A 26,571-nucleotide genomic window follows, 5' to 3' on the forward strand; every position below is an offset into this window, starting at 1 on the left:
TAAGAAACAGCTTCTGAAACTCTACATTCCAGCCATATGTTAAACCAGGTATTATGTTAAAAATAATGCATTTCAAGCAGTCCAATCTAAAGGCAGCTCTTTGCCAAAGCAATACTACAATTTTCTATTTTCATTTGCACATCATCACTCATTCTCCCACACTGCACTCAGGGAACCACTACAATTATGCTAATGTTCACAGCAATAATAGCTAATGTTTACGAGAACTTTTTGTGCTAAGGCCCTTCCTGAAGTCTGTGCATATATTATCGGGTTTTGTTCCTATCACCAGAAATCAATGTTACACATCCATGTATATTAATCAACTCTAAATTATTTTCTGTTGCTGGCCCAAGGCTCAAACCCCCAAACCCGCCCCCAGCTCTACTACCTGCATCAGGCTCCTGCCCACTTTCTCTTTTCTGCCGCCTGCTGGCATCCCCCTTTCCAGGGGAGCCAGGAGCGCTCCTTCCCCTCCAGCTTTCTTTGCCATGGGAACCGCGAACGCCACTGTTTCCCCACTTCCCGTGCTCCACCCCCCCGCCCCCCCCCCTCCGCCTCCCCCCTCCGCCTCCCTGATGGCAATCTGGCTCGCGCCAGATCTGACGCCGGGCTACGCAACCTGCACGTGCGGCTGCCTAGCAACAGTGCCGCCCAATCAGAAGCGCGCCGGGCAGGGGACCGAGCGAGCGAGTAGGTGCGCGCGCACGCGTAACGTTTTTCGCGGCAGATAAACCGCGCCAACAGTCTCTCCTGAGCCGCGGCGGAATAGCAGTCGCCCTGAAAGCGCGCGGTTTTTGGGCTCCCGGCTTTGGGACAGGGCAAACTAGCTTTTGGGACTGAAGAGGGTACAAAGTTAGCTCACGATGTCTGACGCGTCAGAACAGCCTCGGGAAGGCCCCTCAGGTGCCGGACTAGATTGGTCGAATCTTGAGAGAAATCGGGCTGGGGTCCCGGGAGGGGTGATTCGAAGGGCTCATGGTAAAGGGTGCATGTCCTGGATCCAGAAAGTTCTAGAACAGATAATAGATTCACCTCTCAAGTGGGTCACCCCAAAGGAGGTGGCTTTTGTCAGCGTGCTGGCCGTCCAAAGATACCTGTTAGAGGAGGAGCCAAACGACACGGTGCGCGGGGGGCCCCTGTACTGTTACGATGTGACCATCTCGGACGGGGTGTATCAGGAGAAGTGCTACCTGGACCCGAGCCTGAACTCTCTTGTGTATAAAAATATTCTTAAAGTTGGCATAGAAATGAAAATTTCCAGAGTCTCGTGTCTTTACAACGAGAAAAGATTAGGCCAGGGGATCTTGTGCATCGACAACGTCCAATGTGGGCGGACTTTAGACGCGATTTCTTTAGAAACTCCCTTCAGAAATAGAGCGCATGGGGTCAAACCCGAGAGGCCCTTAAGGGGCGGGAAGAGTCATTACCTGGCGCTGTGGAATAACGAAGACCCCTACGGAGATATCTGGTTAACTGACAAGCAGCCCAAGGAACACAATTTTACAAGTAAGTAATTGGAGGATTGGAGGGAACGACGGGGGGCCGGGGGGTGCGGATAAAACGGAATTTGCGGGTGTTTGGCTAAGGGAAAAAGAAACGAAGGCGCCTTTTGTGGTGTTAATTACAAGCCCAGAGTGGTAGTAGACAAGTTTTCTTCCGTGAGGAAGAGATGCTATGCTCATGACATTTGCGCAGCTCCTGTATTGGTTTGACCGCAAAGTGGCCATTCAGGAGCTGTCTGACTACATCTTAAATTCCAGCTGGCGCACGTACTGATGTGAAAGTCATTATTCCTCAGGTACCCGCTATCCATTTGGATACGGTGGAGTTATAGTTTCGTTCACGTTTCAGTCATGGAAAGCGCGCCTTGTGTCCGTTGAACAGTCTATAGATTTGATTTTTGAATAAAAATTTCAAATATTTGCAGTTTTGGCATGTGTTAGCTCTTCATTTAAAAAGGATGTTCTGTGATGTATTCCTTAATAATTTGCTTTAATCGAAACACCAGTTTTATGTCTGGGTGTCACAGTTGCGTAAATATCACTTTGTGAATGTGTGATTTCGTGGGAAGGCTTGGGATTCTCGTTTTCCTGTTTCTTGTTGTTTAGCATGACCGGTTCTGATCTGAGAAGTGCAATTTTTCCGTGTCAGAAGTAGGAAGTCAAACCTGAAAATGCCAGCTCCTCATCAGCAACTGCTTTAAAATGCCTTTTCTCCTATAAGACATGGAATTAAAGGGGAATGATAGTGCTGTGGGTATAAACACATATGCAACAGGAAAGAAATAAAATAGAAAAGAGAAAATAAAAAAATGGAAGGAGAAAGATTATCATTTTCTACACTTATTTCTTCTAGTCCTTTTTTTGTTATGTTGTCACAGTGTTAAGTCATAGATGGTTTTATTAAGATGGATAACCTCAACAAACTTGAAAATGAAAGAACTGGCTTAAGAAAGGTGCAATTGTAGTCATATTCACTTATAAGGAGGAAAAGATGTTATAGAAATCTGTGGCCAAGGATGATTTAAAATGTAAAAGCAAAATGGTTCTTTCCAGAATAAAATACTGGATTAATTTTATCTCAAATGTGGAATAAGGCAATTGTGCATTATTACTCTAAATATTGATCTGTTTTGTTTTTAGAATTGAATATGTAAGTGAAAAATTGGTGCCCTAAGAGAAGAATTAAAAGGGAATACTAATATATAGTATTTCAGTTTGTTCTGATTGTGAAAGTAAGATCTATTCATTTATCAAAACCATATTTTTATTACAAAAGGCAGTGTCCATGTGCTAGATAAAAATCCAAACTGTTTATTTCAAAATATATTGGGTTAAAAATGTGAGACCCAAGTATAGTAAAACACTGGTGGCAAAGTCTATTGTTCAACTGTGAAATTCTTTTGAGTTTACTGTATGTTTAAAATTGTTAACAAAATTTTGGCATGTAGTGAAAAACCTTTTTCACCTTTACTCATGCCTTCAACTTACCTCTCAAAATTCCAGACTGTCAGTAGTTTGGTTTGTATCTTTGAAAAAAAAAATAAAGGCATCTTTCATTTATATCCATACATACAGTATTCCATAGCATAGATGTCTGATAATTCTATAATCATGTCCCTGTCATTAGATAGTTCATAACTTCAGGCAAAATTAATAATTTTTCCATATTAGAAAACAGTGCTGACATCATTAGGATATATGCATATTTTTGTTGATTTGAATTTTACTTTTGAGTGGATGGATTTTTAGAAGTGAACTTGCTAGCTTAAAAGGTATTTGAATTTTTTGAATTTAATAGATATTGACAAGTCATCTTCAGAAAAGGTTATGTTAATTTACATTCACCAATATATGCCTGAGTGTGCCCATTTCCCTATATCTTACTGATTTTAAATTATATTTAAAATCTTTTTTTTTTCAATCATGGAAAGCGTGCCTTGTGTCTGTTGAACAGTATATAGATTTGAACTTAGAACAAAAGTCTTAAATATTTGTAGTTTGGCATGTACCAACTCTTCATTCAAAAATATGTTCTGATTATGAATTTTCATAATTCAAAGAATTTAAATTATTTTTATTAATTTAATTAATTCAAATAATTAAAGAATTATTTTTATTTTATTAACTTGAATAATTTATTAATTTAAATAATATGTTTATTAATGAGTATTGAATCTTAGTGTGTTATGTACTTCAAATTTTTTTCTCCCACCATGTTCCTTTTCTCTTCATTTTGCTTATGGCCCACTTTTGTGCTTTTGAAACTTTTTATTAAGATACAACTTGCACACAGCAAAGTGAAAATTTTTAAAATACAATTTGATAAGTGTTTACATTTGTACACATGTGTGAGCACCCATAATCTAGATGTAGAACATTTCAAGCACTCTGGATGACTCTTTCATAGTCCTTTCCAATCAATACCTTCCCTGAATGATAACTCATACTGTGACCTCAAAGGTATCTTTTTAAAATCGAGGTTGGGTCATGGCACTCTCCTGCCTGAATCTCTCCAGAGGCTTCCCCCCTTGCATTTACACAGCAGTCTAGACTCCCTACCAGGGTCTAAAGATTCTGCAGCAAAGGTTGGCAAACTTTCTGTAAAGATCAAGTCAATAGAGTGCTTGCAAAAGACACACCTTTCTTGGGTTCTTCTCCAAAGTTAACTCCCTCAAAAAAAAATTTATAGATAGATAAATCAAGTCTCAGAAAGGTTTCCTCTTATTGTAAAAACAAGCCTGTTGGTGTTCTATTGCACAGTAGGGTAATAATATTTAACAGATAACATACTCTGCTTGTCTAATTAACTAGAAGAAAGACTTCTGAATGTGTACAGTACAAAGAAATCTTGAATATACAAAGCGATGGATGCTACTTATACTAATATGATCATTGAAATGTATGCATGTATCAAAATATTACATTGTACCACATAAAAATGTACAATTACTATTTGTCAATAAGAGTTTAAAAAAAAGAGCCTGTCAATAAATCATTCATTCTCATGGAACATAGGGTCTCCGTGGTAGCTGTTCTGTTTTGTCATTGTGTAAGGAGAGTAGCCATAGGTGATATGTGAATGAAGAAGTCTGGCTTTGTTCCAATAGAAATTCATTTACAAAAATGGGGAGCTGGCAGGATTTGGTTTGTGGGCTATAGTTTGTTGACCCCTGTCCTATAGAATCCAGTTACTAACCTCTCTAACTTCACCTCTTATTCCTCTACTCCACGATTATATTCTAGTAATACCAGCCACCTTTTTGATCCCCAAAGTACCTGCCTCAGGTACTTTGCACCTGCCTTTTCCTCTTTCTAGGAAACTCCTTCCTAGCCTCAGGTTTCAGCTCAAATACATATATGTATATACAATTTATATTATATTAATAAATATAAATAATATTAATTATTAATTATTTTCTATTTTTTAATCTGCCTTGTTGTGTTGTCTTTCATAGTCTTAATGTTTGTGTATTCACCTTTTCTCATATATATTTATATATATATATAAAATAGAAAGTGCTATTTAAATAAGTATTCTCTTCCCATTTACTCTATTTACATCACCCTGCAGATGCCCTTCATAGAATCATAACACTCTGAAATTATTTTATTTGATTGTTTTCATTTTATCCCCATCTGGTTATATAAGAGTTATGGTTCTTTTTTTCATTGTTGTGGGACATATTCCCTAGACTCAGAAAAACTTCTATCATATAGTAGGCATTTAGTTACGTGTTTGTTGAATAAAGGAATGACTGAAATTGATGCATTTTCTAGTGTTGAACCACTTTTGCATCCCAGTTAGTCATGGTTATTATTTAAATCTGTACATATATCTAAATGAACTTAGTATATAGGTTTTTTTCCCCAAGGGGAGAGTACTTTTTCAGCCCAAATTTAATATCAGATTCATATTAGCCTAGAAGAATGAGTTGAGCAACTTACCTGTTTTCCTGTGCTTATAGAAAGTGTGCATTCATTAAAGATATGGTAGCATTTACCCTTTAAACTGCCTGAATCTGGTGTCTTGAGCCAGTGTTGGGGACGTGTTGGAATGACTCCTTTTCAATGGCTTGTAGAGAAAAATGATCAAACCAATATTGCTGCTTCTTGAATCCATTTCTGAGAGTTGATATTTCACTAGGAAATCTCATTCACCTCGATCTCGAAGTTGTACATGGTAATTTATATTTTTTAATCTGCCTTGTTGTGTCCTCTTTCATAGTCCTAATGTTTGTGTATTCACCTCTTCTCATGGTCAGCCTTGCCAGAGGTTTCTCCGTTTTATTGTTCTGTTTTTTAAAGACTTGACTAACAAAGAAATCTAGAGTGAGAAGATGTTTTCTACTTAATTCTGCCATCATCTTTAATTCCTGATACTTCTTTTGTTCATTTTTTTCTTGTACTACTTTCTTGAGTTAAATGCTTGGTTCATTTATTTCTGACAAAAGCTTTTAAAATTCTGAAATCACCAAAGGGTACTGCATTAGCTTTATCTCCCAGATTTTTAAGTGTAAGGATTTTATTGTTATTCATTACACTTATTTTCTAATTTTAATTTGAAACATCTGAAAGCTTACAAAAGACTTACTTCTCAGGTATGAAATTCCTGTTTAAACCAGGCTTTTAAAATTTCATTCAGATATTCCATATCCTTCTTTTTAATCAATTTGCCTGTGTCTCTGAGTATTGGCTTCCCTCTGTAATGATGGTTTTGTTTATTATATTTCTAAAAGTTTTTGCTTTAGATGTTGCTATAATTTGTAAAATATTGTGACTAATATCTTGTTGGTGAAATTTACCTTTTATCAATATGGAATTCGCCTCTTTGTTCTTTTTTGCCCAGAATCTGTTTTCTCTGTTAGTATTTACCATTTCTACTGTCTTTTTGGTAGGAGATAATGGTCCTTAAATGTGAATGGGCATGCATATCATATAGATTGCTGAGCCCGACCACCAGTTTCTGATATATTAGGTCTGGGATATGGCTCTAGGACTTGCATTTCTAACAAGTCATTGTAGTCAGTGATGCTACAGGTACAAAAATGACACTTGAGGGGCCTGGCACAGCTGGTTAAGCCACCACTTTCAGGGTCTTCTTCCCATATCACTAAGCACTGGTTTGAGTCTGAGGCTGTTCTGCTCCCATTCTAGCTCCCAAATAATGTGCTAGGAAAATAAGCAGATGTTTGGTCCCAGGTGTTTGGTCCCCTGCCATTCACATGGGGCTACTGGATATGGAATTTCAGTCTCCTGGTTTCAGCCCGGACCGGTCTAGCTGTTGTGGCCATTTTGGAGATAGACCAGTAGATGAATTTCCTTCTCTCTCTCTCTCTGGCTCTCTTGCCTCTGCCCTCCTCCCCATTCGCCCTGTCTCTATCTTTATAACTTTGAAATAAAAAAGAAATCATTTTTTAAAATGACACTTCGATTTCGATCCACTGGCCAAGGGCATCCTTTATTTCCATTTTGCTTTAGATTTCTCTCTCTTTTTTTAAAGCTTTATTTTATTTATTTGAAAGACAGAGTTACAGACAGAGAGAGGTCTTCCATCCGCTGGTTCACTCCCCAAATGGCCACAACAACTAGAGCTGTGCTGATCCGAGGCCAGGAGCCAGGAGCTTCTAACAGGTCGCCCACATGGGTACAGGGCCCAAGGACTTGGAGCATCTTCTACTGCTTTCCCAGGCCATAGCAGAGAGCTGGATCAAAAGAGGAGCAGCCAGGACTGGAACCAGCACCCATATGGGATGCTGGCGCTTCAGGCCAGCGCTTTAACCCACTGCACCACAGTGCCAGCCCCTAGATTTCTCTCTTAAGAAGCATGTAGTTAAGAGCCTGCTTTTTGACCCAAACCAATTTTTTTCTTTTAAGAGATGAATTTAATGCAATTAATGATGCTTGTGCCTATTTCTAATTTCCTACTTTATGTTTACTGTATTACATATTTTATTTTTTTTTTGGCTTTTTTACTTTTGTAAGGCTTACAATATTTTTTCTTTTAGTGGTTCAGAAGCTATGCATTATTCTTGAATTCTCCTGTGGGTTGCATTCAATGCTTTAATAAAATCATTTAAGCTTACATTCTGTCAGTCTCCAGAATTACTCAGGATTTATACTATACCCCTCCCGAACCAAGAGAAAATATTTTGTGTTTTGTACATATTTCTGTCAGAATTTTTCCTGATTACTATGTTTATAAAATGAATTGATATAATTTCTATATTTTCCTGGACTCATGGACAGATTATGGTAATTGAGAGTAAGAGCTATTTGAATATTTTTAGAATTTCCTTATAAAACTCTGTGAACCGGCCAGTATTTTGGAAGCCAGTATTTGTGAACTTTTTTCATTTTCTTCCTGTTCCAGTTTTCTTCTACATCTTCAGATAATGCTAATAATTTATATTTCTCTAGAAGATTATCTATTTCACTGGTACTTTCAAATTTATCAATATAAAATCACACATACTATTTTAACCATTTTCCCTCTGAATATAGTCAGTCACATTCTGAATACCACATTTATTTTTGTTTTTCATGATGAGACTTGCCAAAGATTTACCTTTTCGTTATTTTTTCCAAAGAATTAGATGTATAATGCCATTTCTTTTTATTGTGGTATCATGTTTCCTATTTCATTATTTTTAGCCTTTTTCTTTATTTATTTCTGCATTCCTTTGATTTATTTTTAATAGCATTTTTAAAGAGGACTCCCTAGAGGTTTCCTCCAGAGATTTTCAGGGACTTCATGAGGTCAAAACTACTTTCATAATAGTATGAATGCTTTACTTACCTTTTTTCACTCTCATTCTCTTGTAATTTTACAGACTACATGTTGTGTGATACTAAAACAGACTGAATGCTAAAGATGAGTCTTTAACTGTCTTTTATTAAGCTAAATACTATAGAGATTTATAGAAATGTGAAAGAATGCCCTCTATTTTTGTTTTGAAAAATAGTCAAAAGTATGTTATTTGTTATTATACATATTATGTTTATTATTGTTTTTAAATGCAGTGATTTTGAAAAAATTATTTACTTTATAACATACTAACCATTATATATAATATATATAAACAAAAGCTTCTCAAGATCCTCATTAATTTTTTTAAAGATTGATTTATTTATTTGAAAGTCAATGTTACACAGAGAGAGGAGAGGCAGAGAGAGAGAGGTCTTCCGTCCAATGGTTCACTCCCCAGATGGCCGCAATGGCCAGAGCTGTGCTGATCTGAAGCCAGGACCCAGGAGCTTCCTCTGGGTCTTCCACGTGGGTGCAGGGGCCTAAGGACCTGGACCATCTTCTACTGCTTTCCCAGGCCATAGCAGAGAGCTGGATTGGAAGTGAAGCAGCCAGGATTAGAACTGGTGCCCATGTGGATGCCAGCGCTTCAGGCTAGGGTGTTAACCCGCTGTGCCACAGCACCGGCACCTAGATCCTCATTAAAATTAAAGTATGTAAAAGACTCCTTAGACCAAAAAGTTTAGGAATCACTGCTCTGTTTGTTACTGGTTTATATTTGATACCTAATTTATTTATTTTCATTCTTGTTTGAAAATGAACACATATATTGCTCTAACTCATACAAATTTCTCCCTGTCTATAATAAATAGCCTGTGATTCCTTTTTGGAGATATATTTTTTCTATGAAGTTTAATTTAAAAACCCAAACTAGGAAAAATGTTAAATAAGCCAGGTTCTGATAACAACTAACTCTGGACCTAATTATAATGGAAACAGTAGTTCTTAGACTTCTGGTGTTATAAAAGCTGTTTAGTTCTTGAATTTATTCCCACCAGTAAAGGAGGCTAAGTGCCTTCATTGATCAAGAATGTTCCACTTGTTTAGATAATTCAAAGCTGATCTGCAATTTGATTCTAGTAAAAAGAAATCACATAATGATCTCAGATCGACTATTCGGACCTGGAGTCCTGGGCTAGTACTGTGTAGATGTTCTTCAATTTAGGAGAGGGTTACATCCTGATAAATCCATTGTGCATTAAAACTTTCATTAGTCAAAAATACATTAGTATGCCTAAACTACTGAATATCTTAGCTTAGCAATGCAGTACAGTGTATAGGTTGTTTCCCGTCTTGATAGGCTGACAGGGAGCTGAACTCACTGCCAGTGCATAGGAGAGGGTCATACTACATATCACTAGCCTGGGAAAAGATCAAAATTTGAAATTGGAAGTGTACTGAAAGCATACTTTTACACCATTTTAAAGTTGAAAAATTGTGAACAAACCATCATAATTAAGAGACTGTCTACATTAGGAGAATCTGGAAGGAAAATTACACAAAATGTCCTACCTAATAATACTGAAAACTGTGTGTGTTTATTATATAGGCATAATTGTGAAATGCATTTGAACTCTTGTTTAAAAGAAATTACAAGTATGATTTCATATCACAATAAAGACAAAAGTGAAGGATGCCATAGCAAAATGACTACTGGAAGTAATGCAAGTTCAGATTTTAAAGGTTGGGAATGGGCCGGCGCCGTGGCTCAACAGGCTAATCCTCCGCCTAGTGGCACCAGCACACCGGGTTCTAGTCCCAGTCGGGGTGCCGGATTCTGTCCCGGTTGCCCCTCTTCCAGGCCAGCTCTCTGCTGTGGTCTGGGAGTGCAGTGAAGGATGGCCCAAGTGCTTGGGCCCTGCACCCCATGGGAGACCAGGAGAAGCACCTGGCTCCTGGCTTCGGATCAGCGCGGTGCGCCGGCCACGGCGGCCATTGGAGGGTGAACCAATGGCAAAGGAAGACCTTTCTCTCTCTCTCTCTCTCTCTCTCTCTCTCTCACTGTCCACTCTGCCTGTCAAAAAAAAAAAAAAAAACAAAAAACTTGGGAATGTAGGTTGGAAGAGAGCAAAATGTGAAGAGAACTTCAAACGGAACCTCTCTTAACCCAAGGAATATTGAAACCAGAAGTATAGGTTAATCCTTTAAGATGATTAATAGCTTTTTTTTTTAACAAAAAGATCTTTTTTTTTAGATTTATTTTATTTATTTGAAAGACAGGTACAGAGAGAGGGGTCTTCCATCCACTTGTTCACTCCCCAGATGGCTGCAATGGCTGGAACTGCTCCGATCCAAAGCCAGGAGCCAAGAGCTTCTTCTGGGTCTCCCATGTGGGTGCAGGGGCCCAAGCACTTGGACCATTCTCCATTGCTTTTCCAGGCCATAGCAGAGAGCTGGATCAGAAGAGGAGCAGCCGGGACTAGAACCTGTGCCCATATGGGATGCCGGCGTCTCAGGCCAGGGCCTTAACCCACTGCGCCACAGCACCAGCCCTTGTTTAATAGCTTTTAAATAGTTTTTCTGCTTGCCAGCAGGCTTGAAGAATAAACATTTCCAAGTAAATTATATGGTATATGAGAAGATAGTAAGTTGTATTTAGAAAAATAAAGTGGGATGCAGGATAAGAAAAGGGGTCAGTTTTCAATTGGGTAGTTGGGAATAACACCACTGACAAAATGACCTTTGAGAAAAACTTGAATAGGAAAGAAAAAAAGTCACTCGGATATTTAAGGGGTGCTGTTTCAGACAAGGGGAGCAGCAAGTGCAGAGGCCTGGATATAGGATCATGTCTGACATGTTTGGGGAAGATGGAATTTACATACATGAGTCTGAGAAGACAATACAAAAACGTGTCATTCTATAAATTAAATATGTAAATGCTTAGTAGGGGAAATTATTAGATGACATTTTTTCCACAGAATGTTTTAAGGGAATTGAGTTTAGACCCAAAATCTTGGGAAGTAATTAAATGGTTCAATAAGATACAGGGCATTTTTGATGGAACAATGTCCCAGGCACATGGTAAATCATACATATATATCTGTTATGAGTAAGGATATAGTGTGTCATTTATGTTGGAGAAGTATACAGACTGCCTTAGCAATTGCTTGTGGGTATGATTTGTCTACCATTTTAACAATGAAAATAGATCTTTGAAGTTAACATATGTTAAAATGTTTTTCTCCTTTTTGTGTTCTAGATACTAAAATAATTTCCCTTTCTCATCTTGAAACAACCTGGACTGACAGAAATGATTTTCCTGCACTACTTGTGAGGATCTTGCGTAAATCAAAATTGCGATACTATGGGAAACCTGATAAAAAGACAGTTGAGCCATACCAGGTACTAGCAATGATAAGATATTACATGTTTATTTAAAATTCTAAATTATAACTTAAAGACATCACTCCATATTAGGATAACTTACTTGTTTAAATAATATTTCTTAGATTCAATTTAATAATTTAAAAATGTACATAGCTATGCATTGCAAAGTATTTATTATGTAATCTATATTACAAAAAGGGAATTCTTTCTGTATTGGTACCCTTTAGTTCCCTGATTCACCTGGCCTTCTTCACACATTTTTCTTTTATTTTTTAAGATTTATTTATTTACTTGAAAGGCAGAGGCAGAGAGAGAGAGGTCTTCCATCTGCTGGTTCGCTACCCAGTTGGCCACACAGCCGGAGCTGTGCCTATCCGAAGCCAGGAGCCAGGAGCTTCTTCTGGGTCTCCCACACGGATGCAGGGGCCCAAGGGCTTGGGCTATCTTCTGCTGCTTTCCCAGGCCATAACAGAGAGCTGGATCAGAGCCAGGACTAGAACCGATGCCCATATGGGATGCCGGCACTGTAGGTGGTGGCTTTACCCAGTACGCCACAGTGCCGGCCCCCACACCTTTTTCTTTGCCTTCAATATCTTCTTTTCTCCTTCTGTTCAGATAGGCCTCTTCTCTCCTTATATTCAGATATCCTTACTCATAACAGATATATATGTATGATTTACCGTGTTCCTGGGACACTGTTCCATCAAAAATGCCCTCTACCTTGTTGAACCATTTAATTACTTTCTGAGATCTTGGATCTAAACTCAATTCCCTTAAAACATTCTGTGGAAAAAATGTCATCTAATAATTTCCCCTACTAAGCATTTACATATTTAATTTATAGAATGACACGTTTTTGTATTGTCTTCTCAGACTCATGTATGTAAATTCCATCTTCCCCAAACATATCAGACATGATCCTTTATCTGGGCCTCTCCACTTGCTGCTCCCCTGTCTGAAATGGCACCCCTTAAATATCCAAGTGACAAGTACACTGTGCTGGGTGTTTTTACTTTCCCGCCCCTCATTGACTTCTCAACATTAATTAGTTGGGCTTTTTTCTCCAACTTGTCATTTACAGGTAATCTAATTATCAAATTTATGTGACTTTTCTGTTATCTTGACTTTCTGAGCCATATAATGCTGATGAGATCTATTTTCTTGATGGGCTGTGTTGTTTCTTTTTATGTGATAGTTTATTGTATTTTTTCATGTTATCAAGAACTATTTTAGGTGTTCTATTAAGCTCTTATTATAAAGGTTATATATGTTTATTGTAGGGAATTTGGAAAATGTAGAAAGCTTATAAAAAGAATAATCCTGAGAGGCCAGTGCTGTAGCGTATTGGGTAAAGTCGCCACCCATAGTGCCAGCATCCCATACAGGCACCGGTTTGAGTCCCAGCTGCTGCACTTCTTATTCAGTTCCCTGCTAATGCGCCTGGGAAAGCAGTGGAAGATGCCCTAAATCCTTGGGCCCCTGCACCTACGTGGGAGACCTGGGGGAAGCTCCTGGCTCCTGGATTCAGATCGGCACAGCTCCAGCCATTGCGGCTCTTTGGGGAGTAAGACAGTGGATGAAGACCTCTCTCTCTCTCTCTTTTTCTCTCTCTCTCTCTGCCTCTGCCTCTCTGTAACTCTGCCATTTGGATGAAATAAATAAATCTTTTTCTAAAAATAAAAAAAAGAATAATCCTAATACTACTCAAGATCCTACCACACAGAAAGAGCTCTGTTTACATGTGTTTTATTCCCTTTCTGTATGTGTGTGATTTATATATTCTTTACATATTATGTACACATCTTCTATCATGCCATACATGTTTCATATATCACCTATATATGCATATCACATGGAATTACTTTACAAAATGGTGACATATTGTGCATATGATTTTGTATCATTTAACATTTTCTTAAGTATTTTTTTATATCATTAAAGGTCTTTATAGTTTTTTGTAGTTATAGATTCTGTCATGATTTTGTAAATTATTCCGTCATTCCCTTATAGTTTTTTGCTTCTTGATTGTTGAAATATGCTCCTCCGTGGATTTTTTTTTATCTGTTTGTTACTTTGTAGTCCTGTGTCCTAAGTCTCATCATCTTGCTCCTCCTGCTTATCTCTGGTTACATTTCCTCCTGAGCTCTCCATGCCACAAACTAGCCAAATTGCCCTATCTAGAATTGCACAAAGGTAACCAGTTGTTTTCAGCCTTTCATGCCTCTGCTCATATTATTCCTTCTCCCTAGAGTGATTTTCCTTCTAATGCTCATCAAACTGCAAAACCAACATTAAGTTCAATGCTTACTGATGCTTTAAGCCTTTCCCTGTATAAGCATATGCATAGTGAGTAGGAAGAACCAACTATACATTCTACTGCAGGCCCCACCTTTCGTACAGCTATCACGGTATATATATAACCCGTATGTACCTATTTGTTAATAAATTTGCTAGGCTTATTCTACTGTACACTCTGCTACTTTAAGAAAGCAATGTGCTATAATGATTCAGTGTTCATGCCCTGTATTCAAGTGAACTAAGTTCAAATTTCAGCTCTGTCTATAATTTTTAATCTTTATAATATTATGGAAGTTAGTTAACCTCTTTAAGCATCAGTTTACTCATCCATAAAATGGAGATAGTAACTGTATTTACTTTACAAGGATGATGTGAGTGTTGAACTAGTTAATGTTGGTAAAGGATTCACATATATTTCAGGCACATAGTAAGTTCTATATATTTTTTAAAAAAGATTTTATTTATTTATTTGAGGAGTAGAGGTACAGAGAGAGGGAGAGACAGAGAGAGAGGTCTTCCATCTGCTGGTTTACTCCCCAAATGGCCGAAATGGCCAGTGCTGAGCCAATCCAAAGCCAGAGGCTAGGAGCTTCTCCGAGGCCTCCCATGTGGGTGCAGTGGCCCAAAGCACTTGGGCCATCCTCTGCTGCTTTCCCAGGCTATAGCAGAGAGCTGGATCAGAAGAGGAGCAGCCAGGACTAGAACCAGTGCCCATATGAGATGCCAGCACTTCAGGTGAAGGCTTAGCCCACTACTCCACAGTGCTGGCCCCCTAGTTTTTAGCTGTTATTATTAGAGAAAGTATCTGGCTCTTCTTTTCATCCCAGTGACCAACATAATGTCTGGGACATAATAGGAATTCAGTATGTGTATAATGAGTAAAGGGGTGAATTACCCAAAATGTATATTTATCAGTAAGAGAAAGGATCTGAGAATGTAACATCAGAATTTATGAAAAAACTTAAAAGCTAGAGAACACTTTGAAGGCTACCTTTAGGCAGAACCACTGTTGTCTGTCACTGTATTTCAAAACTGAGAAAAACACCATAAAATACTTTCTTCTTAACAGATTTCTCTATTTTGGCCATAGCCAGTCTGAGCAATAATGTATACTGGCATTAATATGTCCTTCTGCTAGAATAGGTTCTCAAGTAGTATCTTAGAAATAATTGTCACATTATGGAAACCAAAGCTTCAGATGCCACTGCAAGTAAACTGATATAATCAATGACTTGATGATGTTGTGCTCACTTAGTTATATGTCTCCCTACAGTTTTATAATATTAATATCAAGGCCCTCTAGTAGTTAAAATAATCAGGAATGATATCAAGATCATCACTTAAAAACTTTAAAATATGGGCCGGTGCCGTGGCTTAACAGGCTAATCCTCCGCCTTGTGGCGCCGGCACACAGGGTTCTAGTCCTGGTTGGGGCGCCGGATTCTATCCCGGTTGCCCCTCTTCCAGGCCAGCTCTCTGCTATGGCCCGGGAAGGCAGTGGAGGATGGCCCAAGTCCTTGGGCCCTGCACCCGCATGGGAGACCAGGAGAAGCACCTGGCTCCTGACTTCGGATCAGCACGATGCGCCGGCCGCGGCGGCCTTTGGAGGGTGAACCAACGCAAAAAGGAAGACCTTTCTCTCTGTCTCTCTCTCTCACTATCCACTCTGCCTGTCAAAAAAAAAAACTTTAAAATATGATTTGCCTCAGTCAATTGACAAAAGTATTACATGGTCACTCAGTGTGAGGCAATATACTAAGCATTATAGGAGAACTAACTATAAATGAGATCTGACCTGTGCTCAGTTTATAGTCACCCAGTGAGTTAGTAGTACATCTTAAGAAGGCATTTTCTTTAGATCACCAATATTGCAGAATTGACAACTGAATCATCAGTAATGAGGACTTAAATTTTAATGTTATTTTCTATCAATGTAACTTCACAAATAATATACTATATATCATCTGTGTATATAAAAATAACAAATATGTATGTTCTCTTACACTGTTTTTCCAGACTGTTTTGGAAGTTGCTGACCGTTCAGGCACAGTGTTAGTGATTTTGTGGAATGCCCTATGTCCTGAGTGGTATAAAAGTTTGCGAGTTGGCTTAGTTCTTCTGCTTCAAGATTATTCTGTTAAAAAGAGTTATCAATTCAGGATGCATCCTCTCCCTGTGGATCCACAGATCAAATCAATTTCTACAATGGGTTAAGTATTCAATGAGTTTGTTGTCTGATAGCTATTTTGTTTATATACATTTATAAATGATCATAAAATTACTGAAGTTGTTATAGGCTGACAAACCTTTTAATTCTTTCATCCATAAGATTTTTAAGCAATTACATAATTTAACAAATCCACATATTTATTAAGGGAAAGTATCTCAAATATTTGTTGATAAAAAGAGTGAGCTCTACTTGGGATGTATTCATTTTTGTTTTAGTTTGTCATACAATATTAAGTTACTGACCTGAATATATTTTGCTGTTAGTACTAGGTGCCATTTCAAAATGACTTTTGATAAGCTTTTTTTTTAAGATTTATTTATTTACTTGAGAAGCATAGTTACAGAGAGAATGAGAGACAGAGGTCTTCCATCTGCTGGTCCACTTCTGAAATGGCCACAACAGCTGGGGCCATCCGAAGCCAGGAGCCAGGAACTTTTTCCAAGTTTCCCAGGGTCAGGAGCCTAAGCACTTGAGCCATCTTTACTGTTTTCCCAGGCCATTAGCAGGGAGTTGGATTGGAAGTGGAGCAGCCGGGACTTGAACCAACACCTCTATGGGATGTCAGCACTGCAGACAGATGGTTAACCTACTTTGCCACAATGCCAGCCCCGATAAGCTTTTATTTTGAAATAACTTCAGACTTCCATAAAAGTTGAAATTATAGGATAAAACACTCCTATATACCCCTTACCCATATTTTACAATTATTTACATTTACATTTACCTCTGCTTTATCATTCTTTCTCTCCCTCTCCACACACACACACACACACACACTCACACACACACACACTGGGTCTTCCAAAAAGTTCCTAGAAATGTATATTATGAAAAAAACTATGCATGGATTTCAAATATTTTTCCACCAAAATAAACTTGCATTTTAATTCCATTTTTCCATGAACTCTTTGAATTACTTGGAATATATATCACATCCACACATATTTCTATATAATACATACACACATACATATTTATATATTTCTGTCTGAACTATTTGAGAGAAAGTTATAGCCATTATACATACCCTTTAACCTCTAAATGCTTCAGTAATATTTCAGTGTATATTATCTACGAACCAGGATATTCTATCACATAATCATAGTACAGTTACCAAAATAAAGTAATTTAAAACTGATACAACACCATTGTGTAACATTTAGTCAATATGCAAATGTCACCAATTGCTTCTAACTTGAAAGTGCTTTTCCTGATTAATGTTGAAATATTTTTTAAAAGTTTTATTTATTTATTTGAAAGCCAGGGTTACAGAGAGGCAAAGGCAGGGAGGGAGAGGGAGAGAGAGAGAGAGAGATCTTCCATCCACTGGTTCACTTCCCAAATGGCTGCAATGGCTAGAGCTGGGCTGATCTGAAGCCAGGAGCCAGGAGCTTCTTCCTGGTTTCCCACGCAGGTACAGGGGTCCAAGGACTGGAGCCATCTTCTGCTTTCCCAGGCCATAGCAGAGATATGGATTGGAAGTGGAGCAGCCAGGAGTCAAACCAGCACCTGTATGGGATAACGGCACTGCAGGTGGTGACTTTACCCGCTACGCCACAGTGCTGGCCCCTGAAATCTGTTTTGACATCGTAACACCTGATATTTCAGAATTGTTCAGGTCAATGTATTATATGATTCCTTTTTTATTAATGTGATTTTTGTATTAATTTTTCAGAATTATGGATTGCATCACAAGTTTAAGTACTATTTTTAGTTTATAATATACTTTTATTCTGAATCTATATTTATATGCTTTTTTTTTGACAGGCAGAGTGGATAGTGAGAGAGAGAGACAGAGAGAAAGGTCTTCCTTTTTGTGTTGGTTCACCCTCCAATGGCCGCTGCGGCTGGCACATCGTGCTGATCCGAAGCCAAGAGCCAAGTGCTTTTCCTGGTCTCCCATGCGGGTGCAGGGCCCAAGGACTTGGGCCGTCCTCCACTGCCTTCCCGGGCCATAGCAGAGAGCTGGCCTGGAAGAGGAGCAACCGGGATAGAATCCGGCGCCCCAACCGGGACTAGAACCCTGTGTGCCGGCACCACAAGGCGGAGGATTAGCCTGTTAAGCCACGGCGGTGGCCTATTTATATGCTTTCTAATTCCCCCGCTAATCCATTAAGCTTAGTTACTTAGAGAATAATTACACAAATGTGGAGGTGTTTGTTGTTTTCTTAAATATCTATCTTATGGGGAAAAATCTCATAAGATTTCTTATTAAAATCATAAGCAGAGGTGGGCATTTGGCTAAGAAGTTAAGATGGCACTTAGGATGCTTTCATCCCATTTCAGAGTGCTTGGGTTCGAATCCTGGCTCCACTTCTGATTCCAGGTTCTTGCTAATTCACAATCTGGTAGGCAGCAGATAATAGCTCAAGTAGTTGGGTTCCTGCCACCCACATGGGAGACTCAGACTGAGTTTCAGGCTCTCAGCTTTAGCGAAGCCCAGCCTTACCTATTGCAGGCATTTGGGGAAAGAACTAGGCAACTTGCTCCCTCCTCTCTCAAATAAATAAAGATAAATATTTTTATATAAAAATGAGATATTGTCAAAATTAGCCATAGGATCAACATATGAAAGTCAGTTGATTTTTGTATACCCCAATAATAATGAATTAGACATTATAATTTAAAGATTTGTTTTTTATTTATTTAAATGGCAGAATGAGAGGGGAAAGAGGAGAGAGAAGAAGGGAGAGAAAGATCATCTGCATATTGGTTCACTCCCCAACTAGCCACAGCAGCCAAAGCTAGGCCAGGCCTACACCAGGGGCCAGGAACCCCTTATGGGTCTCCCAGGTGAGTAGCAGCAGCCTAGGTACTTTGGTCATCTTCTGTTGCCTTCCTTGGCACATTAGGCAAGAAATCTCTTTGGGAAGCAGGCCAGCCAGGACTGGAACTATTGCTCTGATATGAGATGCTATCATTACAAGTGGCAGATTAACTCACTGTGCCACCATGCCAGCTCCAGAAGTTATCATTTAGAAAGCATCATTTGCATTCTTCGATAATAACTATCAGGTATCTAGAAGTCTAACAGAAAATAGGTAAGACCCATTTGGAAATGATTATAACACATTATTGAAAGACATTGAGAAAGACCTAAATAAACTGGAGGAATATCCAGTATTCACAGGCAGGAGGTCAGTCTCAATTTCATAAATATGTCAAGTCTCCCCAAATTAATCTAAAGATTAAGTGCCAGGGCCGGCACTATGGTACAGTGGATTAATGCCCCAGCCTGCAGTGCCAACATTCCTTATAGATGCTGGTTTGAGTCCTGGCTGCTCTACTTCCAATCCAGCTCCTTGCTAATGCACCAGAGATAGCAGCAGTGGATAGCCCAAATACTTGGGCCCCTGAACCCATGTGAGGCACCCAGAAGAGGCTCCTGGCTTCAGATTGGCCTAGCTCCAGCCATTGTGGCCATTTGGGGAGTGAACCAGTGGATAGAAGACCTCTCTCTCTCTCTCTCTGTCTCTACCTCTCTCTGTAACTCTTTCAAATAAATAAAATAAATCTTTTAAAAAAATAAAGATTAAGTGCCATGCCATCAGATTTTCTTCTAGAAGTGACAAACTGATTCAGAAATTCATTTGAAATTTAGTGAAACAATTACAGAAAACTTCCCCAATTTGGAGAAAGAAAGATATTATGTCCCAATCTCATATCACCTAAAAATCAACCTTCCATGTATCAAATTTTTAAATTCGAAAGATAAAATTTTGGAAGAACTTAACAACACATTCATCACTTAAAATTACTTGGGATTATCCTGCAATTGTGAACATTTACATACCATACAATCCAGGCTATCTAGTCGTAGGTATAATAACTTAGAAAAACTCTTGCCTGTGTGTGCAGAATGATTCAAAAATGTTCATAACAGCATGTTTATAATAGCAAGAACCTGGAATTAATCTAGATATTCACCAACACAATAATGGACAAGCAAATTGTAGAATATTAACACATTGGAACATTGTTCAGTTGTGGAAATGAAAATAAAAATACCACATAGAGTTACATGGATGAATTTTAGTAATATAATGCTGAGTGGAGAAAGTAACCCTTAAGTATTGTTAAGATATGATTCTAGGAGCTGGCGCTGTGGCTTAATGGGTAAAGCCACCACGTGTAGTGCCAGCATCCCATATGGGCACTGGTTTGAGTCCCAGTTGCTCCACTTCCAGTCCAGCTCTCTGCTATGGCCTGGAAAAGCAGTAAAAGATAGCCTATGTGCTTGGGCCACTGCACCCGCATGGGAGACCAGGAAGAAGCTGCTAGCTCCTGGCTTTGGATCAGCACAGCTCCAGCTGTTGCAGCCATCTGGGGAGTGAACCAATGGATGGAAGACCTCTCTCTCTCTCTCTCTCTCTCTCTGCCTCTCCTTCTCTCTCTGTATAATTCTGACTTTCAAGTAAATAAATAAATTTTTTTAAAGAAAAACTTGTCATGAGACTCCAAATCCCTTTAAGCTGGGTGGTAAAAATAGCATTTTAAGTGTTAACGTGAGCATGTGGATAGGATTAAGTGTTAAAGTGATCATATAGAAATAATTAAGTGTTAAAGTGATCATATAAATAGGACTATGTGTTTGGTAATAATAATAGATAGAATTAAAAAGGAGTGAATGCTCCAACATGAGAAGCAGTCTGTACAGCAGACTCATAGAATAACAATTGCTTTAAGTAGCACTCTGGCCTCAGAATCAGCCCTTAAGGCATTCTGGCCTGGCTGAAAGGCCCATAAGAGCATTTCAGGCATGGAAAACCAAGATACTGAGGTTGGCACCATGGCTCACTTGGCTAATCCTCCGCCTGCAGCGCCAGCATCCCATATGGGTGCCGGGTTCTAGTCCCGGTTGCTCCTCTTCCAGTCCAGCTCTCTGCTGTGGCCCGGAAAGGCAGTGGAAGATGGCCCAAGTGCTTGGGCCCCTGCACCCGCATGGGAGACCAGGAGGAAGCACCTGGCTCCTGGCTTCAGATCGGCGTAGCTCCAGCCGTAGCAGCCATTTGGGGGGTGAACCAACAGAAGGAAGATCTTTCTCTCTGTCTCTCTCTCTCTCTCACTGTCTAACTCTATCTGTCAAATAAAAAAAAAAAAGAAAACCAAGATACTGTGGCAAAAAAGTGTCATACACAGAGGACTTGTGTGGGTGAGGTCCCAGTGGAAAGAAGTAGTTATCAAAGATGGATGTACTTTTCTCTGAAAGGAGGAGAGAACTTTTACTTTGCTTATAGCCTTGTCTAAAAATACTGAAGCAGTTTGTGGGTTCAAAAGGCTTCCATAGCCTAGGCAGCTCATGTCCAGAGCCTCGGGTGATCACTGACCACATACATAAGTGAATTAATTGTTAAATTAACAACAGGAGTCACTATGCACTCACTTCCCATGCAAGACTTTTATCCTAAAAGAGTTGGACTATGAGAGTTAATAGTAAAACTTGTTCTCAAAGATTTACTTTGTTTTAGTGTATTAAGTGGAGGATATTATTATGTCTCATAAGTTGTAGTTATGTCTAAGTGCTCGCAAAAGATGTATCATTCTTGGGTTCTTCTTTAACGTTAATTAAGTTTATAAAAAAAAGAATGCTTAAAAAATTAAATCAACTTCAAGATGCAGTGATTTTTAACAACCCATGTCTTGACTGTTGAGGAGTAGTTTTTTTTTTTTCATACAATTTTTAAAACTCTTTACTTATAGTAAATATATAGTATTTACTCTATATAGTATAGAGTTAATCATATGTGAAAATAGATCTTAGTAAAATAAAAAAGAATGGGAATAGGAGAGGGAGGAGGAAGAGGGGTGGGAGTGTGGGGGGGAGGGCAGGTACAGTGGAAGAATCACTATGTTCCTAAAGTTAGATTTATGAAATGCATGAAGTTTGTATGCCTTAAATAAAAGTTTTCTTTGGGAAAAAAATTCAAAAAGGATTAAAAAAGAATTATGGAATGGTGATAGCGAAAGGATGTGGATATTTATGGAAGAAGACTATAGCCCCCATTAAGTATTTTAGTTTTTATTGGTGTATTGGATTTTGTGGGATTTTTAAGTGTACTCATTATTATATCCAATAAAGTGACTTAAACTTAGTAAAAAATTTTAAAAAATTTGTTCTCAAAGAAAAAAATATGATTCTATTGGCATATAGTTCAAAAAGAAACACTGCCACTCTTTATTGTGATATCATGTTTTAAGTGTTAAGACTAGTGATAAAGCCTGTTTTTTTTGACAAAAAAATGCAAAATTCAAGATATGGCTAAACTTTGATGTTTGATGATGGAGAGAGTGAGAGAGAGAGATAAAAAAGTTTTGATTAGATAAAAAAGTTTTGAAAAGATAAAAAAAAAGTTTTGATAGAGATAAAAAGGTCATTGATAATGGTCTAGTTCTTGGGTTTAGTGGTGGATTTAAAAGTGTACAGTCTTATTATTTTACTGTGTAATTTATGCAGATACATATTCTTTAGTATATATTAGATACTATATTCAAAGAATATGTTTGTTTTCCAGAAATTGGCCTGAATCTTCGAGATCCTCCAACTAATATAATTATCATTCCAGAAAATCAGGTGAAACCAGAATGGAAATTGCCAAAATTAAATTATCGATTTATCACAAGGTAAAACAGTTTCTTGTAAAATGCTTTAAATATCAGTTTTCAATGTTGCTAAAAATAATGTATTATATTTGCTCAAAATCTCCCCAAAATTATGCTGTAGCAGTTATGTAATATACAGTTTCACAGTCACTGTTGAAGGATGCCTTTTCATTGATTAAAGATATAATATCTATTTTATTACTTTCCTTTTTTAGATCAGAACTGGATGCTATGCCAAAAGATAGTATCTGTGATGTTATTGGCCTTTTAGTTTTTGTAGGAAGGGTCCAGCGATCAAAAAAGAAAGGTAAAATTTTTAAGTTTGAAAGTCATAAAAAGTATTTCAGTAAGTAATTCTATCTTCATATGCATATGTAATTAGCTATCTTCATTTATTTTAACATTCTATCCAAATATAGAAAACCGTGAAGATTTTTGGTCTTATCGTTGGATTCACATTGCTGATGGATCTTCAGAGCAACCATTTATTGTGGAACTGTTTTCTACATCTCAGCCAGAAATCTTTGAAAATATTCATCCAAGTACTTAATTCATAATATTTTTATCCTTTTGGTTTTAGAAGCAGGAGCATTAACTTTTTTAAAATGTAGTTGAAAAATATGACTTATAGAAGTGGCATGTTATTGAGTTAGCAAATTCTGGCAGTCTGACAATGTTTAATATTTGCTGTATTAATATGACACTTGGGATTATAGATATTAACCACCTGTTGATTGTCCAAAGAATTAACTTGGGATTTAGACTAGTTTTTGAGAAAACAGATACTCTTATCAATTCTCATTGTTAGAATTCACACATTAAAGAAACTTAATATTCAGTAAAATTTAAGACATTCCTAACATGATACTTATTAGTAGAGGGTTGACAGCATATGTGATTAAATAATGACAGTGGTAAGTATGATTCCACTTGAGTATGAAATTAAAATTAGGTTTGGTGGTCTTATACCAGCTGGTCTCTATTTTGTTATTTTGGCAATGGTGTTTCCCCCTTGTATTCATTTACATATAGAAATATTTTTTCCATTAGTTTTATTTATCTGAAAATACTTTAGGAATGCCTTATTATATGTTTCATATAATATGCAGGCTACTCTTCAGATGTAAGAAAAAGTACATTTATTACTTTTCAACAATTTGAATGAATGTTTGCTTACTTGAATTCGGAACATCAAGCTATTTAAGTGCTGTTTCACTATTGTCTGATTACATGAATAGATAATGATTGTTATCTGTGTTAAATGCTTGCCAACATTGAGGAAACTCTCAGTATTTATTACATCTATTTTTTTACCAAAAATAAGATAGAAATTATAGAGCACCAAAAACCTCGAGGCTATATACAGAGCCGTTCTCGTCCTTCAGTGTCTATGCAAAGCAGTATTACACACATCTGCCTCATTAGATTTTGCTCTTTGCTTGTGAGACTAAGTTTTTAAATATGTCTAAATAAAACAACCTCATGCCAAGTTTTGGAGAATGGGACAGAAAGAACATTATGGCCATAGCCAAGGCATGAGCCTCCAAGGTGAGTGGGCTGTAACCACACCACCTACTCTTAGGGCCTAAGAGATGAGCAGCAATGACATATAGTGATAATTCCATTACCTTCTTTTTGGTTCATTTTATGGCCAAGTCCTTTTGTTTGTAGCCACTTTAAATAGCAGTTGTTCACAGAAACTTTGCAAAGCATGCATATTCTATTTCTTGTGATAGCATAAAATATATTTTTCCCAGAAAGGTACATTCTGAGGACCTTGTTGAAAATTATTCTAGTACAATAGTTGACAACACTCATGATTTGTTTTTATCTTTTGATCAAGAGTGAAAGAAAAAATAGCCTTTAAATGGATGGTGAGTATTAAGGGGGCTCCATGGGATCATGACCATGGATCTTCTGGAATAATACCAAAATCCTTTGATATATGGCATATATATATATGTATATATATATATATATACATATATATATACATATATATATTTCCCAAAGTATAGAACAATTAAATAAAAGTATAAATTTATTTTGATATAAAAACATTTGAAATTCATGCATTTTTTATAATATACATTTCAATGGACTTTTTGAAGACTCTGGGGAGTGAACCATCTGACAGAAGACCTCTCTCTCTCTCTCTGCCTCTCCTTCTCTCTGTGTAACTCTGACTTTCAAGTAAATAAATAAACCTTTTTAAAAAAAAAGAAGCAATGTAGCCTGAACTAACCAGCCCTCAGATATGAAACGCTTGCATTGCAAGTGGCTATTTAACCTGCTGTGCCATATTGCTGGCCCCTACAGATTTCTTTAATATTCCTCTATCAGTATCTCTAGCCATTAATATTCATTTGCTTGCAGTGCTTGAAATAAAAGAAAAGCTATATAAATAAAGGCACTTCTTAGCATTTAGATGAATTTATTTTCGTTGCTACAGAATAAAGAACTAATAAATGTGAGATGTAGTAAATGCGTTTTCAAGTTATGCTCTAGAGATTTTTATTTTCAAATGAGAATTTACTTTTATATAATTAAAAGAATTCATATTTATTTCTAGTTTTTAAGACCATAACTTTCGGCTGGCGCAGTGGCTCACTAGACTAATCCTCCGCTTGCGGTGCTGGCATCCCATATGGGCGCCGATTCTAGTCCCGGTTGCTCCTCTTCCAGGCCAGCTCTCTGCTATGGCCCGGGAAGGCAGTGGAGGATGGCCCAAGTCCTTGGGCCCTGCACCCGCATGGGAGACCAGGAGGAAGCACCTGGCTCCTGGCTTCGGATCGGCACAGCGCTGGCCGTAGTGGCCATTTGGGGAGTGAAACAATGGAAGGAAGACCTTTCTCTCTCTCTCGCTCGCTCTCTCTCTCTCTCACTATCTAACTCTGCCTATCAAAAAAAAAAAAAAAAGACCATAACTTTTGGCATGCAATGCACTGGAATTTAAAAAAAATGGTTGGATTAATGAAACTTTTTATAACTAAATAACCTGATAGTTAAAATAATAGACAACTTTTTAAAAGTAGTTGAAGTTAAAAACATTTACAATCTCATTTTCATAGTTTCTTTTTTAGAAACCATGAAGTTCATTAGTGAAGTAAAAAGAAAATAGGTATGGGGCTGGCGCAGTGGCATAGCAGGTATAACCACTGCCTGCAGTGCCAGCATCCCATATGGGCACTGGTTCATGTCTTGGCTGCTCCAATTCTGATCCAGCTCTCTGCTATGGCCTGGGAAAGCAGTATAAGATGGCCCAAGTCCATGGGCCTCTACACTCTTGTGGGAAGACCCGGAGGAGGCTCCTGGCTCCTGGCTCCTGGCTTCGGATTGGTGCAGCTCTGGCTGTTTGCGGCCAATTGGGGAGTGAACCAGCGGATGGAAGACCTCTCTCTGCCTCTGCCTCTCCTTCTCTCTCTGTGTAACTCCGACTTTCAAATAAATAAATAAATCTTAAAAAAAAGAAAATAGGTGATATAAGCCCTGTAATTAAAGCATAAAATCTGATTAAAATAAAGACATGAGATATTGAAAACACTTGCATAAGCAAATACAAGTTAATATTGTATAGTCCTGTCTGGTGGAAGAAGTTTTGGAGTTTAGGGTTAGATTGAGTTAATTAGTGAAAGTATCATGGAGTAACTAAGCGTTTTTCTATGTAGGAAGCTACTGTTCACCTTGTTGGGTGCCCAATTAGAATGACACTTAGACTCTTCATTTGTGCAGCAAGCAAATGGATTTAGTTAGATGCAGCCATTGTATTTTCTAAAGAAAAGGGCTCTGGTTAAAAAAAAAGATTG

The 26,571-nt window shown here is 37.9% G+C and overlaps 1 protein-coding gene across 4 annotated transcripts in view; it reads left to right on the plus strand.

Moving 5' to 3' along the window:
- The first annotated feature begins 722 nt into the window (after positions 1 to 722).
- The window catches only part of RADX (RPA1 related single stranded DNA binding protein, X-linked), a 78,629-nt gene continuing 52,780 nt past the window's right edge, over positions 723 to 26,571 (plus strand). For all 4 annotated transcript variants that reach the window (XM_062184049.1, XM_062184050.1, XM_062184051.1 and 1 more), the window contains exons 1-6: positions 723 to 1,509; positions 11,510 to 11,652; positions 15,952 to 16,144; positions 22,678 to 22,786; positions 22,981 to 23,072; positions 23,185 to 23,307. In XM_062184049.1, coding sequence (XP_062040033.1) covers positions 867 to 1,509; positions 11,510 to 11,652; positions 15,952 to 16,144; positions 22,678 to 22,786; positions 22,981 to 23,072; positions 23,185 to 23,307 — 1,303 coding nt within the window. In that variant the 5' untranslated portion in view covers positions 723 to 866. The remainder of the gene's footprint in view (positions 1,510 to 11,509; positions 11,653 to 15,951; positions 16,145 to 22,677; positions 22,787 to 22,980; positions 23,073 to 23,184; positions 23,308 to 26,571) is intronic.

This window comes from Lepus europaeus, chromosome X (assembly GCF_033115175.1).
Source record: "Lepus europaeus isolate LE1 chromosome X, mLepTim1.pri, whole genome shotgun sequence".
NCBI classification, from domain to species: Eukaryota; Metazoa; Chordata; class Mammalia; order Lagomorpha; family Leporidae; genus Lepus; species Lepus europaeus.